Consider the following 20345-nt stretch of genomic DNA (forward strand, 5'->3'; position numbering starts at 1 on the left):
GGGGGGGGGGTAGAGAATTTAAGTCTTTAAAAACAAAGAGTAAATTACATCAGTATATAACAAGAGTACCGCAAACAGTACATAATACGCCCGTGAAATGCTTACATAGGGTGTTTTTCTTGTGCTATAATATGTATAACTTTGCTTCAGGTATTATCAGCCATCATGAGGCTGTGACAAACTTTCATATGAACAAAGGGTCTTAGCTTAAAAATCTAGATTTCCTCAAAATGGACCAAGTTTAACAACCTGTAATTTTTTCAAAAATGGAAGAAAATCAAAATCCTTCCCCCAGATGCACATATTCAATACCCATACAAACACTCCACAAAATAAGATGGTCCTCACTTGAAAACTGTGGGAGGAGTTGGGCAGACAAATTATGTACCCTCCATAGAATATTAATTTCCAAATAGACTAAGTTCAACAACCTGTAATTTTCTCAAAAATTGTAGAAAATCAAAATTCATCCCACATGCATATCTTCAATACCCATACAAACATTCGACAAAATAAGAAGGTCCTCACTTGAAAACTGTGGGAGGAGTAGGGCGGACAAATTATGTGCCCTCCATAGAATATTAATTTCCAAATAGACGAAGTTCTACAACCTGTTATTTTCTCAAAAATTGTAGAAAATCAAAATCCATCCCACATGCACATCTTCAATACCCATACAAACACTCCACAAAACAAGAGATGTTTGTAAAACACATATGCCCCCCATGGTGCAAAATTGAAAAGGGTTATACACACACATCATTTAATTGATAGTAGTATCATCAATTAAAATATTGAGCAGACAATATCTTCCTATGTCAAGAGTGAATTGACCATGTGACCTAAAAATCAATAGGGGTCATCTACTCCTTATGTTGTACCAGTGTACCAAGTTTGGTGTCAATCAACCAAATAATTCTTAAAAATAGGAAACAATATATTACTATGTCCAGTTCAACAATTGACTTTTGATCTCAAAAATAATATGGGTCATCTTCTCCTGAAGTTGTACCAGTGTACCAAGTTTGATGTCTGTCAAGCAAAGGGTTCTCAAGATATTGAACGGACAGTATATTCCTATGTCCAGTTTGACCTTTGACCATGTGACCTCAAAATCAATAGGGGTCATCTTCTCTTAAAGACGTACCAGTGTACCAAGTTTGATGTCTGTCAAGCAAAGGGTTCTCAAGATATTGAGCAGACAGTATATTCCTATGTCCAGTTTGACCTTTGACCATGTGACCTCAAAATCAATAGGGGTCATCTTCTCCTGAAGTTGTACCAGTGTACCAAGTTTTATGTCTGTCAAGCAAAGGGTTCTCAAGATATTGAACGGACAGTATATTCCTATGTCCAGTTTGACCTTTGACCATGTGACCTCAAAATCAATAGGGGTCATCTTCTTCTGAAAATGTACTAGTGTACCAAGTTTGATGTCTGTCAAGCAAAGGGTTCTCTATACATTGAATGGTCAGTATATTCCTATGTCCAGTTTGACCTTTGACCATATGACCTCAAAACCAATAGGGGTAATCTACTCCTTAGGATGTTCCAGTGTGCTAAGTTTGATGTTTTTCAAGCAAAGGATTCTCAAGATATTGAGCGGACATTATATTCCTATGTCCAGAGTAGATTGACCTTTGACCTGAAAAACAATAGAGGTCCTCTTCTACTCATAACCAACCCACATATGAAATATCATTATCATCAAGTGAATGGTTCTCAAGATATTGAGTGGACAACATGTGGTCTAACGACCAGTCTGGTTCTCAAGATATTGAGCGGACAACATGTGGTCTACCGACCAACCGACAGGTGCAAACCAATATGCCCCTCTTCTTTGAAGGGGGCATAATAAGAAGGCTCTCACTTGAAAACTGTGGGAGGAGTAGGGCGGACAAATTATGTACCCTCCATGTAATAACTATTTCCAAATAAAGGGGCAAAACTCCTGAAAAAAAGCTCGAAATGGATCAAAATTGCAGTATGATCCAGAGTGCCCCACAAAGAAGCTACACAGCAAGTTTCAGCATGATATGTGAAAGGGAAATGAAATTATACAGAGAAAACCCCGAACGGACAGACGGACGGACATACAGACATCGCTGTACCATAATACGTCCCGTCTAAAGACGGGCGTATAAAAATGTATCATCAAAGGAAAAGGATTCCAATACATATAGTATCCTTCCTGGGTGAAGATAAAAATAACATCATATTTTGAAGAAATTAGAATTGCATCTTTTTTCAACTCTGGGAAGCTGCAGTAATGTTCCCTCTTCCATCAGTTTATAACAAAATTATGATTCCAGTTTAAACTGAAGATCTACCTACTGAACTGTTGCTGTTCACAGGCATGTGACCACTGCACCTTGTAACCCCCCCCCCCCCCCTCCCCTTCATTTGTTCCCCACAACAAAATTAATATCAGCAATCTACAACTTTTCTTCTGATTATATTTCATATTTTGTAGTCATTTACATTCTTATCAGCCATTCAAAAAGTTTATTGTTGCCATACTATCTATAAGGCCAAGTAAAATTCATTAGTAGATTATCATTCCCGCCCGCCCCTCGAAAATCGCCCCGCCCCGATTTTTTTTATTTTTCAAAATTACGATTTCCAGATATTTTTATGTCCGGTCCGGTATCGTAAACGTACTTTGTTTCACTTTGCCTTTTAAAAACCCAAATACACATGTAATTATGATTTATAAAGCCTTTTCTCAATGAGAGAAGGCATTTTCGAGGTCAAGAATACCATGGCGAAAAATAAAAAATAAAATCCTCCCACCCGCCCCATTTTTTTGTGAAGTTTGAATGATAATCTACTAATTAATTTTACTTGGCCTAAGCTAAATGTGACAAATATTTTTTAACAGGTACCTATGTTAACAATTGAAATGTATTATGTTATAATTACTGATCCAGTGACTTGCTGAATTATATGGCTGCCAAAATACATTACAACACCCCATACTTCATCTAATTCAGTCAACGACCTTTTTCCTTGTATGATTACATAACAGACTTTCTGCAGCAATTGAATTTAATAAAATGTCAGTTATTGTGATGTAACTTATTTTGTCAAATTCAGTGAGTGACTGGTTCAGAACAATCAAGGTAGAAATATACCCTTGTGATGAAATAAATACACAGCATTGAAAACAATTTTAAAATAAAGCGTTTCTCAAAATTTCAAAGAAACAAATTTGATTAAATTTAAAAGAGAATGACTTAAAAATAGGTTTCAAGTGGAGAAAGTCATGTGAGGACAGCTCCATCAAAGCGTCCTAACACCTTGTTACACGACTTAGATCTTTGATCCACCTATTCATTGAAGACGGTAAATATATATATATATATCCCCATTGATGTAAACAGTCAGTGTTTTTATGGGGCCTGATTTGGGGCCAAATATTGGCCCTAGTTCCAATCCAAATTTACCTGAAATTTTCCCAAAATCTGACTAAATTCTCAATCGTAAATATTCCGAAAATTCTTAGTATGACGTATCTAAACAAAATGATTATATTGTGTACACTTTATCTATTATGGCACTTCTGGTGATGAAAACCTCGTGACTTCTGGTACAGTGGACAGTCGCAGTACTGGCATTTATTAGATATGAAGCATGGTTGTTTTACATTAATTATACCTTAAAGACACTTCAATCTAAATGAATATCACAAATTTTTATCAATAATGAATTTTCCCAATTTCTTGTTTTGTTGCTAATTTTCCCAGTTGTAAGGGTCCAGGGCCCCTGTTCCAAAGTACTGAAAAAACCACTGGACATTTTAGTGATATCATGTTCAGTGTCGGTGTTTAACAAATTGAGACATGGTACAATCACGTTAATCGTAGAGTGATTATATATAGGATTAAGAACATGTGGTTTACATGCTTTTACAAATTGTATGTAACATCTCAGAATGATGAGAACTTGGGTAGGCAAGATTCAAAATGGAGCAATACATACCCTCTTGCTTATATTCAAATCTGACCAAAATTTTCAAATTCGATAGGTATGGTTTAATTTTTCATCACTTTTCTATATTTTCCTATTAAACATACATATATGTGGCACTTAGAGAGAGAGAGAGAGCTCTGCTCTCACGGCCCAACAGGCCGTGAAAGGGCTTCGCCCTACCGATATAGCTAAATTATTAAAATGCCAAAACATTGTACTTGGTGCCAAATATGTCTTGTTGCTGAAACTTTCCAACACCTGATAATTTTACATTATATATCTATTCATAGCATGCAAAATCCTAACTGTTCAACAGGTTGGGAACACTTCCCCTATAGCAAGATATTCTTGCTAAAACGGGATTATCCCTCTCTAGCGAGAGTAACCATATCTAGTACATATCCAGTACAACCGAGAAAAACACCCGTGGAGTACACATGAAAAGAAGAAAAAGTGCTAAAATGTCTGATACTTTTGCAAATATATTAATCAAAACAAAAACACTCATGATGTGTATTAGATTTCAGACTGCTTCCCTCTTACACAGCAACTTTGATATGCAATTTCTTGACTATGTTGTCAATTTCATAGAAACAATTCGCAACATGTTGAGTGTGTGTCGCACTTATTCAGTGTTGCAAGGGATTTGCAATTATTTTCAATAAAGACGCCAAAACACCTAGCTGCTGTTTATGGTAATGTTTACTTTCTCGCTAAAGAGAGATAATCGCGTTTTAGCGAGAATATCTCGCTATTGGGGAAGTGTTCCCAACCTGTTCAATGCATAGTAAAAGCTAATTTCTGTGGAAATGAGGGGGTTATTTATATTCGGTCTTTCCCTCGAAAGACCGAATATAAATAACCCCCTCGTTTCCACAGAAATTAAGTAAAACCCACTTGTCTTATCTCATAAAGCTGGGGTTATGATTATCGATTTTTGTATTTTTTCTATTTCTTTTCAATATAAAAATACCTTGTATATGCAGCTCCTATTTCAAATACGATAACATTTTTGTCGCTGCTATAACTTAGACCTTCTAAAAGTGGCATAATTTTCTATTCTTACAACACATTAAAATTCACACGGGAAACGGAGGTATGCACATAAATCAAAATGATAGCAACAGATGCGAAAATTCCGGAATAATCTTGACATTAAAGCTGACATGAATTAATAAATACAGTATAATTATATAGGTCCGCCATATTTCTCTGCTAATCCGCCATATTAGTTGGAATTTCTGTAAGGGTTAATGTACGAGTATCGCTCCATTGCTTTTAAGGAATGGAGTGATACTCGTACATTGACCCACTTAAAATCCACCTTTGCTGGATTAATAAAAACTAAGGTGGCAGGGGACAGTTTCTTTGGTTTTGAAACATGTGGATAGGGGGTATACACCAAAGTCAGATTATGACAGACTAATGAAAAATCATATTTCCCTTTTATGTCAATACTTGTATTTCATATTAGTGTAGTTAATAAATTATGACCCTAAATTACATGTAATCTATAAATACTGGTGCTGGTGCACAAAACATGCTCTGAGCAGTTTCCCCTTTTTTGCTTTGATTTTCCCTCATTTGGGCTAATCCGCACCACCCCCACACCATCACAGTACCAAACATGGGGATTTAGACACTGTGCACAATCAAGAACCCTATCTGCCCTTCTCAAAAATCTACCTCTCATATGGGGCCATCCACCTTCCCTCACAGCTACAGACCTTTTGCTAGACCCTGCATGTTTTCACCGGAATTTCTTCAGCAACTGACCACGTGTCTTAGTTTCGTTTTTGCACCCATCTATATGCTAGGAATCATGGTGACACCTACATGTTGTATATCAACATTTTTACTAAGCACTCAGCTACATTTGACATGCATCCTAAAATTATTGTATACATTTTTACACATGTAATATCACTTCAAATACGGGGTAATTCCATTTTTTGAAAAAGTTGAACGGGCCTATAGTGCGAAACTGTCCCCTGTTACCTAAGTTTTGTGCATTTTAATCATGTCTTACGTTTTTCATTCTTTTGTTGCATGCATTTATATCTACTTGTATAAAGGTTGACCTACTTTCCGAACTCTCCATTCCTGAAAAATACATGATGGAGTGTTCGAACAAAAGAATGACGTCATAGGTGGATTTTAAATTATTATATGTATCAGGGTTCGCATGGTATATAAGGGGACGAGCTTTGCTACGCTTCACTTCACATCAGTGTCTTCGATTTACCAGTGCGGGTAGCTTCGACAGGTAACACGTACATCTCCGATACTAATTTATAGGACATCAAGAAGAAATGAAATCACGTTTTGGAACACCACGCAGTGCTCAAAATTATAATAAACATATCGTACAGTAGTAAATCAATCTAAATATATATACTCAACAAAAAAAGAAACATATATTTTTTACTCATCAAAATTTTTTTGAAACAGTACATGGAATAACTATCACGCCTATCAATAGATACCTGTGGCCTATTTAAAACACAGCATGGACCTTTCAAACCCCAGTGTCGAAATGTTTCGCTCGGTTAATCATGTTTATAAAAAGAGTGTTTTGCACGATTTCTTGTAAATCGGGGGTCTATTGTCATTAATATTTTGGATTTAGGGAAACAACAAACACTCCTATCAAACCCATATTTAAGATTTTATGGCATGTTTGATGCCGCAATGCCGCGCCTAAACAAAGATGAACGCAACCGGGCTGTAACGATGCTACTAGCCGGAGCTACGCAACAGGATGTTGCAACTGCATTTGGAGTACATCAATCGACTGTGCAGCGGTTAAATGTTCGTCTCCACCAGCTGGGAAGCACAGATGACAGACCAAGAACTGGCCGTCCGCGGGTTACCACTCCCAGGCAGAACCGTCAGATCCGCCTTCAGCACCTGCGCAGTCGATTCAAAACTGCTGTAGAGACTGCTGCTACGATTGCTGGATGAGGAAATCAGCGTATAAGTGCTCAAACTGTTCGTAGCAGACTGCGAGGAGCTGGAATTCGTGCACGACGTCCACACATTGGAAATCCACTAACGCCGAGACGTTGCCAGGGACGAATGGATTGGTTAAGACAGCATGACCCTAGAATTTGGAGGCGACGACAATGGCATCAAGTTCTCTTCACAGATGAGTCGAAATTCAATTTGTATAGAGCTGATGGTCGTCCACGTGTGTATCGCCGGAAGAGTGAGCGTTTTGCAGACTGTTGTGTAATTGAAAGAGATCGCTTTGGTGGTGGAAACGTTATGGTGTGGGGAGGTATTGCTTACGGAAGGTGAACACCACTCCACGTAATTCGTGGCAATATGAATGCACTAAAATATCGTGATGAAATCCTTGTTCCTTTGGCTGTTCCATTTGTCCATCAGCACAATCTGACTCTGCAACAGGACAACGCAAGGCCGCATGCGGCAAGGGTGTGCTCGGATTTTCTGCAGACGAACAACGTGGATGTTCTTCCATGGCCAGCGTTCTCACCAGACCTCAATCCAATTGAACATCTATGGGATGAGCTGGATAAACGAGTTAGACGCCGTCCCAATCCACCAACCACCATCCAGGATTTAGAGCAGGCCTTGTTGCAGGAATAGAACAATATCCCTCAGGTTACCATCAACAAGCTTATTAACTCTATGACAAGACGTGTACAGGCTGGAATTGATGCAAACGGAGGACATACGCGATATTAAAACTCACTGTAATGCAGTCATTAAATTGTTACCTTGTATGTATGGAGCGCCAAATTAACATAAACTCAAATAACTTATCTTCAATTATTTGAAGATATCATCAATTCAATTATTGCTCTCTTTAATTGAATTAATGCGCGCATTAAATCAATTATTGCTCTCATCAAATGAATTAATGCGCGTTTCAATTCAATTATTGCTCTCATCAATTGAATTAATGCGCGCATCAATTGAATTAATGAGAGCAATAATTGATTTAATGCGCGCATTAATTCAATTATTGCTCTCTTCAATTCAATTGATGAGAGCATCAATTGAATTAATGAGAGCAATAATAGATTTGATGCGCGCATTAATTCAATTATCGCTCTCTTCAATTCAACCGATGAGAGCATTAATTTCGTAGAAATATTGCTCGCAATAATTGATTTAGAGCTCGGTATAAATAATTTGATGATCTCTTTAATTCAACTGAAGATATATTTAATTATTTACAATGCTTTTGTATAAGGAATTAATGCGCGCATCAATTCTTTTAAAGAGAGCAACAATTCAATTAAAGAGATCATTAATTCAATTGTGGATATGTTGAATTGAAGATATCTTTAATTATTTAGTTGCTCTCTCTAAAAGAATTATTGCTCTCTTCAAATGAATTAAATATATCATTAATTCAATTGAAGAGAGCAATAATTGAATTAATGCGCGCATTAAATCCATTATTGCTCTCATCAAATGAATTAATGCGCGCATCAATTCAATTATTGCTCTCATCAATTGTTTAATGCGCGCATTATATCAATTATTGCTCTCTTCAATTTAATTGTAGCGCGCATCAATTCAATTGTTGATATCATTAATTCAATTGAAGAGATCATTAATTCAATTAAAGCGTGCATCAATTCAGCAGAAGAATTAATGCTATCATCAATTGATTTAATGCGCGCAATAATTCAGAATTGAAGATATCATTAATTATTTGAAGAGATCTTTAATTAAATTGTTGCGCGCATCAAATGAATTGATGATATCTTCAAATAATTGAAGATATCTTCAATTATTTGAGTTTATGTTAATTTGGCGCTCCATATGTATGGACCGAGAGAAGCTGTGATATTATTCTTAACTGTTCAACACACCAACATGAGACATGTTTGATTTTTATTACAGGACGGTTTACTGCATTTAAACTTTTAAAAAAATAAAAATAAGATGTAAACTGAAGAATTAAATTATTATGTATAATCTGAATATGCGTTTCTTTTTTTGTTGAGTATATATTTGGATAAATATACATGTATATAGAATGCCTTTTCTTTACGTGAACGTGCGTACATTTGCAGTAAATATGTCAAAACTATACAAAAATGCGGAGAAATATTTCATCTATTGATAAAATGGAATAAGCAAAGAGTATACAATCTACACCATTCACAATTACTTCAAGTAAAAGGCAAAGACATAAATACTACTGTACTTATAAAAATGGCATGTATGCTCGCCATGAAAACGCATCGAATGCGGACGACCATTTACCTGGGCCTACTCGTAATGTCTGTAAAGGACCGCAGATGTTCGTGCACACTTATCGAAAATACTCTAAGTAGTAATAAAACTCCCTTTATTTGCATAATCCATGAAACAAAACGATACACTCCATTTGCATTCCAACAGTAAACAACATTGTCCATTGTACAGACTGCGACACACTTAGCCCGTGCCGAGCAGCTATCTTCAATCAGTAATTATTTTCACTATATATTACTATAGAGGGAAAAAAATCATTAAAAATCAGTTTACAGAATTGATGCCGAATAACGCAGTCGGAAGCGTTCTATGTTACCTATCTCGTCTACCGACACCAGAAAAACAACACCCTACGCGGGATTTTTGAAAAAAAAATTTACCTGCAAACAAGACTACCCTCAAATCCACGTGTTTTTCACATGTTTGTAAACAGCCGAAGTGCACCTCAGGAAGTAGCCCCAGCTACCAACAGCAAATAGTTCCTTTGGTTATTTCTACAAATTACACAAAATTTCCTAATCAGGGAACAAAAATTAAGAGAAAAGAAGAAGAGGAAATGAGAAAAATCGCGCAAGGAAAACAAAATTCTTTAAATATATAGAACTACAATTGACAATTACCGGTGTGATACCTTAAATGATATCCCGAGTAAACATTTTCAGTATCTTTGATTGAATTGTTGTCTCCGTACAATTGTTTATAAGGGGCACCCGGCACCCACCCCCTAAATTTTCAAATCTAAGGTAAATTATTGTCTCTTGCTTAGAAAAAAAAAAAATAATAAATAAACGATAAAAGAGGCAATTATTTTTTCAATCTAAGATCTTTTGATTTAGGCTATTGTTACTTTTATTGGGAGAACTTATATTATATATATATATATATATATATATATATATATATATAAAGCACTAAATAATCACAACTAGGTACTGAAAATTTTCGCCCCAGCCCGGGGTCGAACCAGCGACGTACGGCACCCACCGCCTAGCAAGATTGTCAAACCAGTGCGCAAGTCCACTCGGCCACAACGACGTTGACGTTGTGGCCGAGTGGACTTGCGCACTGGTTTGACAATCTTGCTAGGCGGTGGGTGCCGTACGTCGCTGGTTCGACCCCGGGCTGGGGCGAAAGTTTTCAGTACCTAGTTGTGATTATTTAGTGCTTTATATATTAATTAATTGATTATCACATGTATCGTTTAGATCCTAGGGGTAAACGTAAGGTTGGGTGTTATAATTGTTTGTTTGTGCTTTATATATATATATATATATATATATATATATAAATATATATATATATATATATATATAAAGCCCTTAAAAATTGTGTCATTTTATTAATTTCACCTTATTCAAAATGACAGAAAATAGTCAGGCTGACTACATTGCCCTGAGATATATTTCAAGCCCTATAAAATCCAGGAGGTTCCAGGGGTTTCGCCCTCTGTGCCCCAACCAGGGCTTCACCCTAGACCCACTGGTCCCCCTCATGAAGTTGCCCCCTAACTTTAATTCCTGGATCCGCCCAATTATTTGAAGAGACTCAGAAGTTCTCGAAAGTTGTGATTAGTTGACGTGTTGCGCCAATAAAGAATTTGAATTTGAATTAAAATATTCTCTTAGAAAATTAAATTGTTATCTGATTAGAATTGAAGGTGTCTTTAATTCAACTGAAGATATCTCAAAAGAATCGTTCTTTGAAAGTTTCTTATACAATTTCATCCTTTGCTTTCGCGGTCGCCATATTTTCCAAGCTACATTGTCTTGATCGAAGATATCACCCATACCAATACGCGATACCACATAATCAAATAAGTGATATAATCTATTCCTTTTAAATAGGTGATATGACCCATTCGAATAGGTGACATCACGTAGTGGAATAGGATATCACCTTATGTTCCATCTGAATAGGTGCTATCATTCATTTCAATAGGTGCTATCATTCATTTCAATAGGTGCTATCATTTATTTCAATAGGTGCTATCATTCATTTCAATAGGTGCTATCATTCATTTCAATAGGTGCTATCATTCATTTCACTAGGTGCTATCATTCATTTCACTAGGTGCTATCACTCATTTCAATAGGTGCTATCACTCATTTCAATAGGTGCTATCATTCATTTCAATAGGTGCTATCATTCATTTCAATAGGTGCTATCATTTATTTCAATAGGTGCTATCATTCATTTCAATAGGTGCTATCACTCGTTTCACTGTTTCAAAGGTGCTATCACTCATTTCAATAGGTGCTATCACTCGTTTCAATAGGTGCTATCACTCGTTTCAATAGGTGCTATCATTCATTTCAATAGGTGCTATCACTCATTTCAATAGGTGCTATCACTCATTTCAATAGGTGCTATCACTCATTTCAATAGGTGCTATCACTCGTTTCAATAGGTGTTATCACTCGTTTCAATAGGTGTTATCACTCGTTTCAATAGGTGCTATCATTTATTTCAATAGGTGCTATCATTTATTTCAATAGGTGCTATCATTTATTTCAATAGGTGCTATCATTCATTTCAATAGGTGCTATCATTCATTTCAATAGGTGCTATCACTCGTTTCAATAGGTGCTATCACTCGTTTCAATAGGTGCTATCATTCATTTCAATAGGTGCTATCACTCATTTCAATAGGTGCTATCACTCATTTCAATAGGTGCTATCACTCATTTCAATAGGTGCTATCATTTATTTCAATAGGTGCTATCACTCGTTTCAATAGGTGCTATCATTCATTTCAATAGGTGCTATCACTCATTTCACTAGGTGCTATCACTCATTTCAATAGGTGCTATCATTCATTTCACTAGGTGTTATCACTCATTTCACTAGGTGCTATCACTCATTTCAATAGGTGCTATCACTCATTTCAATAGGTGCTATCACTCATTTCAATAGGTGCTATCATTCATTTCAATAGGTGCTATCACTCATTTCAATAGGTGCTATCATTTATTTCAATAGGTGCTATCACTCGTTTCAATAGGTGCTATCATTCATTTCAATAGGTGCTATCACTCATTTCACTAGGTGCTATCATTTATTTCAATAAGTGCTATCACTCATTTCAATAGGTGCTATCACTCGTTTCAATAGGTGCTATCACTCATTTCAATAGGTGCTATCATTCATTTCAATAGGTGCTATCACTCGTTTCAATAGGTGCTATCACTCATTTCAATAGGTGCTATCACTCATTTCAATAGGTGCTATCACTCATTTCAATAGGTGCTATCACTCATTTCAATAGGTGCTATCATTCATTTCAATAGGTGCTATCACTCGTTTCAATAGGTGCTATCATTTATTTCAATAAGTGCTATCACTCATTTCAATAGGTGCTATCACTCGTTTCACTAGGTGCTATCATTCATTTCAATAGGTGCTATCATTCATTTCACTAGGTGCTATCACTCATTTCAATAGGTGCTATCACTCATTTCAATAGGTGCTATCACTCATTTCAATAGGTGCTATCATTCATTTCAATAGGTGCTATCACTCGTTTCAATAGGTGCTATCATTCATTTCAATAGGTGCTATCACTCGTTTCAATAGGTGCTATCACTCGTTTCAATAGGTGCTATCACTCGTTTCAATAGGTGCTATCATTCATTTCAATAGGTGCTATCATTCGTTTCAATAGGTGCTATCACTCGTTTCAATAGGTGCTATCACTCGTTTCAATAGGTGCAATCATTCATTTCAATAGGTGCTATCATTCATTTCAATAGGTGCTATCATTCATTTCAATAGGTGCTATCACTCATTTCAATAGGTGCTATCATTTATTTCAATAGGTGCTATCACTCGTTTCAATAGGTGCTATCATTCATTTCAATAGGTGCTATCACTCATTTCACTAGGTGCTATCACTCATTTCAATAGGTGCTATCATTCATTTCACTAGGTGTTATCACTCATTTCACTAGGTGCTATCACTCATTTCAATAGGTGCTATCACTCATTTCAATAGGTGCTATCACTCATTTCAATAGGTGCTATCACTCATTTCAATAGGTGCTATCATTCATTTCAATAGGTGCTATCACTCATTTCAATAGGTGCTATCATTTATTTCAATAGGTGCTATCACTCGTTTCAATAGGTGCTATCATTCATTTCAATAGGTGCTATCACTCATTTCACTAGGTGCTATCATTTATTTCAATAAGTGCTATCACTCATTTCAATAGGTGCTATCACTCGTTTCACTAGGTGCTATCATTCATTTCAATAGGTGCTATCATTCATTTCACTAGGTGCTATCACTCATTTCAATAGGTGCTATCACTCATTTCAATAGGTGCTATCACTCATTTCAATAGGTGCTATCATTCATTTCAATAGGTGCTATCACTCGTTTCAATAGGTGCTATCATTCATTTCAATAGGTGCTATCACTCGTTTCAATAGGTGCTATCACTCGTTTCAATAGGTGCTATCACTCGTTTCAATAGGTGCTATCATTCATTTCAATAGGTGCTATCATTCGTTTCAATAGGTGCTATCACTCGTTTCAATAGGTGCTATCATTCATTTCAATAGGTGCTATCATTCATTTCAATAGGTGCTATCATTCATTTCAATAGGTGCTATCACTCGTTTCAATAGGTGCTATCATTCATTTCAATAGGTGCTATCATTTATTTCACTAGGTGCTATCATTCATTTCACTAGGTGCTATCATTCATTTCACTAGGTGCTATCATTCATTTCACTAGGTGATATGTGTATCACCTATTAGGATAGGTTATATCACTAAATGACAATGAATACTAACACGGCACCTCGTAGACATATTGCATGGAACCTGGCCTCTCTCCAAACGAATGTATACTCTCTCAAATGGAATGTTTTGTGATCTTAGATGCTCTAATTCTTCACAATAAATTCGTCGTCGTCGTCGTCGTCGTCGGAGAGAGAGAGAGAGAGAGAGAGAGAGAGAGAGAGAGAGAGAGAGAGAGAGAGAGAGGGGGGGGATGGGGATTGAGAGAGGGAGAGAGAGAGAACGCACTAAGACTTTGATTCCACGTTCCAATTAAAAATTTCAGGAAACACATTCATTCGTATAAGTTTTTGTTCTCTGTTTTATTAATATTATTATTATTATCATTTTACTTCAATCTATCCCATGACTTATATATATTTGTCTATTAATGACTCGGGGTAAGACCTTATCTCAGTTTAACTTTAATTTCTTTCAATTCCGTGCCGTAAATAGAGCCAAATGGTCCGTTACTATCACCTGTGTACAGCTGAAGCAGAAACTAAAATTAAAAATATTCTTGTTGGTGCTACAGTGTCTACGATACCCCAGTTGTAATTAAGATGGCTGTGTGAACCAGGCAGAGAAGTTTCAGCAATCATTAGATGTGCTAATTTTCTCAACCAAAAAAAAAAAAAAAAAAAAAAAAAAAAAAAAAAAAAAAAGAAAAGAAAAAAAAGAAGAAACCAAGTTCATTTGTACACTTTGCAACCCATGTTCATCTATACCATTTGTAACATGAAAGGGAGAACATTCAATGGACCGCAGTAGACCACCGCTCTGGAACACCAAATTACGTGTAAAATCAACTGAAATAATTGAAGATGTCAGTAATTATTTGATGATAATTATCATCAATTCATTTTGTGCGCACGACAATTCAAGTAAAGATCCCCTCAAATCTAAATTATTGAATTGTTAACAGCAGTAGTTATTCTGCTGTCAGAATTGAATTGTTGCTCTCTTGAAAGGAATTGGTGATATGAACAATATAATGCATGATGCGCGCTATAATTCAATTAATAAGAGCAGTAATTCAGTTACTGTAATGCACACAATGCTTCAATTCATTCACGACGTCTGCAGTGATGCTTGTAAAATGAGCAATTATCTCATATGTAATATCTTCAATTCAGTTATCCACAACTAAAATAATGATGCACGCATTAATTTCTTATACAAAATCTTGGTAAATAATTAAAATTATAACTAAAGATACATTTTGTATTTTCATTTGAGCTAAAGAGACCCAAAATCATTTATACCGAGTTCCAAATTAAGTTGCGAGCAAGAATTCCATCATAAGTTTAATTGATGAGAACACGATGTGCGTATCAATGGGAGCAATAATTTAGGTGCGCGCATTAATTCATTTATTGCGCCCAATATTTCAATAAATGCGTGCATCTATCCAACTATTGCCCACAATAATTCAATCGATGCATGAATCAAATCAATCATATGAAGCGCTAAGTTAACATAAACTCAAATAGTTGAAGATATCTTTAATTATTTGAAGATACCATCAATTATTGAGCAAAGTATAAATGTTTTGATAGCATCTTTAAAATTCAATTGAAGAGAGCAACCATTGAATTAAAGAAATCCCTAGTTATCAAATTGTGGCCATGTTGAATTGAAGAAATCGTAATTAGATAGTTGCTCCAACTCTCTCGATGAATTATTGCGTGCATCAAACAGAATGAATAGAGCAATAATTCAGTTATTGCGTGCATCAAACAGAATGAATAGAGCAATAATTCAGTTATTGCGTGCATCAAACAGAATGAATATAGCAATAATTCAGTTATTGAGCGCATCAAATAGAATGAATACAGCAATAATTCAGTTATTGCGCGCATCAGAATGAATAGAGCAATAATTCAGTTATTGCGCGCATCAAACAGAATGAATAGAGCAATAATTCAGTTATTGCGCGCATCAAATAGAATGAATAGAGCAATAATTCAGTTATTGCGCGCATCAAATAGAATGAATAGAGCAATAATTCAGTTATTGCGTGCATCAAACAGAATGAATAGAGCAATAATTCAGTTATTGTGTGCATCAGAATGAATAGAACAATAATTCAGTTATTGCGTGCATCAAACAGAATGAATAGAGCAACAATTCAGTTATTGCGTGCATCAGAATGAATAGTGCAATAATTCAGTTATTGTGTGCATCAAACAGAATGAATAGACCAATAATTCAGTTATTGCGTGCATGAAACAGAATGAATAGAGCAATAATTCAGTTATTGCGTGCATCAAACAGAATGGAGCAATAATTCAGTTATTGCGTGCATCAAACCGAATGGAGCAATAATTCAGTTATTGCGCGCATCAAACAGAATGAATAGAGCAATAATTCAGTTATTGCGTGCATCAAACAGAATGAATAGAACAATAATTCAGTTATTGTGTGCATCAAACAGAATGGAGCAATAATTCAGTTATTGCGTGCATCAAACAGAATGAATAGAGCAATAATTCAGTTATTGCACGCATCAAACAGAATGAACAGAGCAATAATTCAGTTATTGCATGCATCAAACAGAATGGAGCAATAATTCAATTATTGTGTGCATCAAACAGAATGAATAGAGCAATAATTCAGTTATTGTGTGCATCAGAATGAATAGAGCAATAATTCAGTTATTGCATGCATGAAACAGAATGAATAGAGCAATAATTCAGTTATTGCACGCATTGATTAAATTGATGTGAGCTACAGCAATGATTCAGCTAGTGCTCGCATTGATTGAATTGCATGATGCTCGCATTCATTGAATTATTGTTCTTTTCTGCTATTATTTGCCTGAATGTTAATATTTTTTTATGTCCAGAATAGTTAATCCCTGACCCTACCGAGTTTGAAAGGTTCTCAAAATACTGAACAGATGTTATTTTCTTATATCAGGTGTAGTTTGACCCTGACCCTAAAATCATCTACTTCTTAGTACTAGTGTACCAAACTTGATGTATGTCATGCAGAGTTAAGATATCAAGCAGACAGTATTTTCTTATGTCCAGAGTACTTTGATCACTGACCTTCACCTTAAAATTTTAGGGGCTACCTGTGCACTATGTTTCATGTTTGTCAAGTAAAGGGTTCTAAAGATATTGAGGAGACAACATTTAGTCTACCGACCAATTGGTGAAAACCAATCTGCCCCTTTTTCAAAGGTGGACATAAATATGAACAAATACCATTACCGGTATTTCACACTCAGAAGTGAAAATACATTGCACAACACTGACCTCTGCTTAGCATATTGGATAACTTTCTAACTTTTGATTTTCAAGGGTAATGAAAGACAACAACCAACTTCAATTACACAAAAGACACTACACAAACAACACAAGTTCAATTTACCAAAATAACCCTTGTGCAACTGTAGCCACATTTACTAGTAATATCAGGTTTCCTTATATTGTCTCTAATCACAACAAACAATGCTCTTCATACTCATTTACTTTATTTTTCAACATGTCAATTCAGCATTTTATATCACTTTTCAAATATTAACAAACCTTAAATACCCGAAAATATGACATCAAGTAAAGAAATTAAAAACAAAGCTACACAAATGAAGGATTAAGTCTGTACATGTATTGACAAGGTTGTTAAGGTGCCTTGTTACACCAAGATTTTATTATACGGACAGTTAAAGCACCTCATTAAATAAAATTTTGGTGAAATGAGCCACCCTAAATCACAATTTATATTGCCAAGGAGGTGATAATTAATCATATGTTAGTGAATTTGATAACATCATTTCCTTCTTTAAATCCTGGAATGTTGAATGCTTAGTAAAGATAACAACAGTAGAATTGTATTCAGACATAACCTAATGGCACTCGAGGATAAATTTACCTTATGAAGACGACATTGTTTGTCTGATACCAAAAAACGGGTCACGTGATCTGCATCATTCCAGGTCATGTGATAAACACAACCATTCAAATGAGGTAGATGTAGGAGGTGCATCATGTATAGATTTTATAAACATCAATTTGGGATTTGTGTGAAAGGAACCCACAAATCCATCAATGCCATTGTAAACACTCCTCTGTAGTCCCCACAAAACTGTTCATACTGAAGGTTACCATTAAGATTATCATCAATTGACAAGAATTCCAAAGGACAGTGAGGTCAAAATAACATTTTAAAAAACTCACACTTGGAGAAATTAAAAAAACGAACTCAAATAACTTGCATGTACATCTCAACATAATAATACACATACTGAATACCTTTGTAATACTTGCAAAAAATCAATTGCTTTGAACAAAAACGACAGAGGAATGACCCCCCTTTAATATTTGTACAAGGTGCAATTTTTCCTGTTAAACACATTTTCTTAAAATGGAATGTTTCCCATTTGTCAATGAGGGCATAAAAAATTATATCCCAGAGAGCACTATCACATAGATATGAAAACACAGATTATCAAAAAAAAAAAAAAAAAAAAAAAAAAAACCCCTTATGAAACAGGCATACAAAATGATATTACCAATACACACACACTGTAACAATGAAAACTAAAGCAGTTTTTAAAAAAAAAAAAGACTTGTAGATACCTTCAAAGTGACTAGCCACATCACCAATCAAATGGAATAATAAATAGCCAGTATTATGGAAAATATATTTCATATGCACTTCCTAACTAGGATAATAATTTATAAATGGTCTCTTCATACCATGAATTTTAAAACTGTACAATAAAGTTTACACTATATATAGTTTACCTACAGCTGTAAATAAAATTCAACTTTGAAACTATCTAAAAATTCACAAATGATCAAGCTTTCCTGTTTATATATATATTAAACATAAAACAAAATATAACTTCTTTTGACATCATACAGCATTTAATGCTTAGTTCAGCAAACTGGAAACAGAGTAAAAAAGATAATATACCCAGAAGCCAGTCTGTGTTCATATGGATGACCACAGTTTAATTCAACAAACTGTACATTTACTGAATAAATTTATTTCATGATTGACAAATCCCCTACACACAGCTACATGTATCTCTACAAACCTACAGCAGGTGAAAGACAGACAAATGAAAGCACTAATCCTTGGAGTCCTACGATCACAATTTGTGCTAATTATTATGTTGCTATTAAGACGGGTCTATGACTACTTCCTGAACATCTGGGGGGCTTTGAGCATCTGTAAACAAATAAAGAGAGGCATATACAATAAAGACAAACAAGAGGCCTATGAGCCTCACTGCTCACCTGGTGGACTGGGTCACCTTTGCCCTGACAGGTATGAATCTTTATACATGTATGTATCATTGGAAAGTGGGAGAGCCAAAATATAATCTGAACAAACTTCACTGATTTTCAACACATATATTGTTTTAGTCTGAAAATTGAGTAGAGGTTAATTTTGGCCTGTACATAATGTATCCCCACACTAGTCAGGGCTTTTATTGCATGCACTACACGAGGCATGAGGATGGTCGCATACCATTTTGATGCATGACCATGAAGTCTTGAGGAAGGCCCCTTATGCCCTGCATCCCTATTCATCATTACATTTCTGGGGACATTGAATGTAAACTAAATCAGGATAATGTAGACTCTATCTTCAAAAATAAGAGTGTATTGTCACCACACATGCTCTTGTTATTCTTCAGAAAAAACATTTTAAAAATTTGAGATTACTCTGAATGTATTTCATGGTACTAAGTGAACCTAACAGTGATCACTGGGGGAGGTGTGTGTGTGTTATACAATAAGATGTTTGAATATTTTTATCACCAAACTTTAATGCAAGAAGAAATGTTTTGAAGATTTCCCCCTATGTATTCCTAGTATGTAACAGCACTGCATTTCTTCTGTTGCCAAATCCTAGTCCTGAGGGTTATGGCATGAACATTTCAATTTCGAACTACATGTTGACATGTTGATACAGTACTTGCATAATTGTAGGAAAATTGACTAATATCTTTTTTTCTGGATGAGAATTTTTTTTTACTTACATAGTATATCATTACTATGCGAATTTTTATAACCATTATGTGACCCCACTTTGACCTTAAGGATCACAATTTGAACAAGAGTTCTGCAGGGTGGGGCATATTCCCTCACAATGAGTGTCTACAAGATTTTTCCGTAAAGTTCCATAGTGATGTTGACTTTTGACCTCAAAATCAGTAGAGTTCTTCCTCTCTTAATAACAAAGGTAAATGTGAAGTATCAAATCAATCCAGCAATGAAAGAAAGCAGAGGAGCAAGCTCACGTACCCCACGCTCCAACATTGCTTGACAATGCCTCACATAATGAATGGTAATGCTATGCATTACTGCAAAAACAGGAAAGACGGGCTCAA

General features: G+C 35.5%; 1 protein-coding gene across 1 annotated transcript in view; it reads right to left on the minus strand.

Moving 5' to 3' along the window:
- LOC130055004 (protein phosphatase 1 regulatory subunit 37-like) overlaps nucleotides 1-20345 on the minus strand; it is a 61434-nt gene that overhangs the window by 14918 nt on the left and 26171 nt on the right. Inside the window, exons 13-14 of the mRNA XM_056166146.1 lie at nucleotides 19126-19177; nucleotides 4946-5028 (exon numbers count right to left, since the gene is read on the minus strand). Of these exons, the coding sequence (XP_056022121.1) occupies nucleotides 4946-5028; nucleotides 19126-19177 (135 nt within the window). The remainder of the gene's footprint in view (nucleotides 1-4945; nucleotides 5029-19125; nucleotides 19178-20345) is intronic.

The sequence above is a fragment of the Ostrea edulis genome, chromosome 5, assembly GCF_947568905.1.
Source record: "Ostrea edulis chromosome 5, xbOstEdul1.1, whole genome shotgun sequence".
NCBI lineage: Eukaryota > Metazoa > Mollusca > Bivalvia > Ostreida > Ostreidae > Ostrea > Ostrea edulis.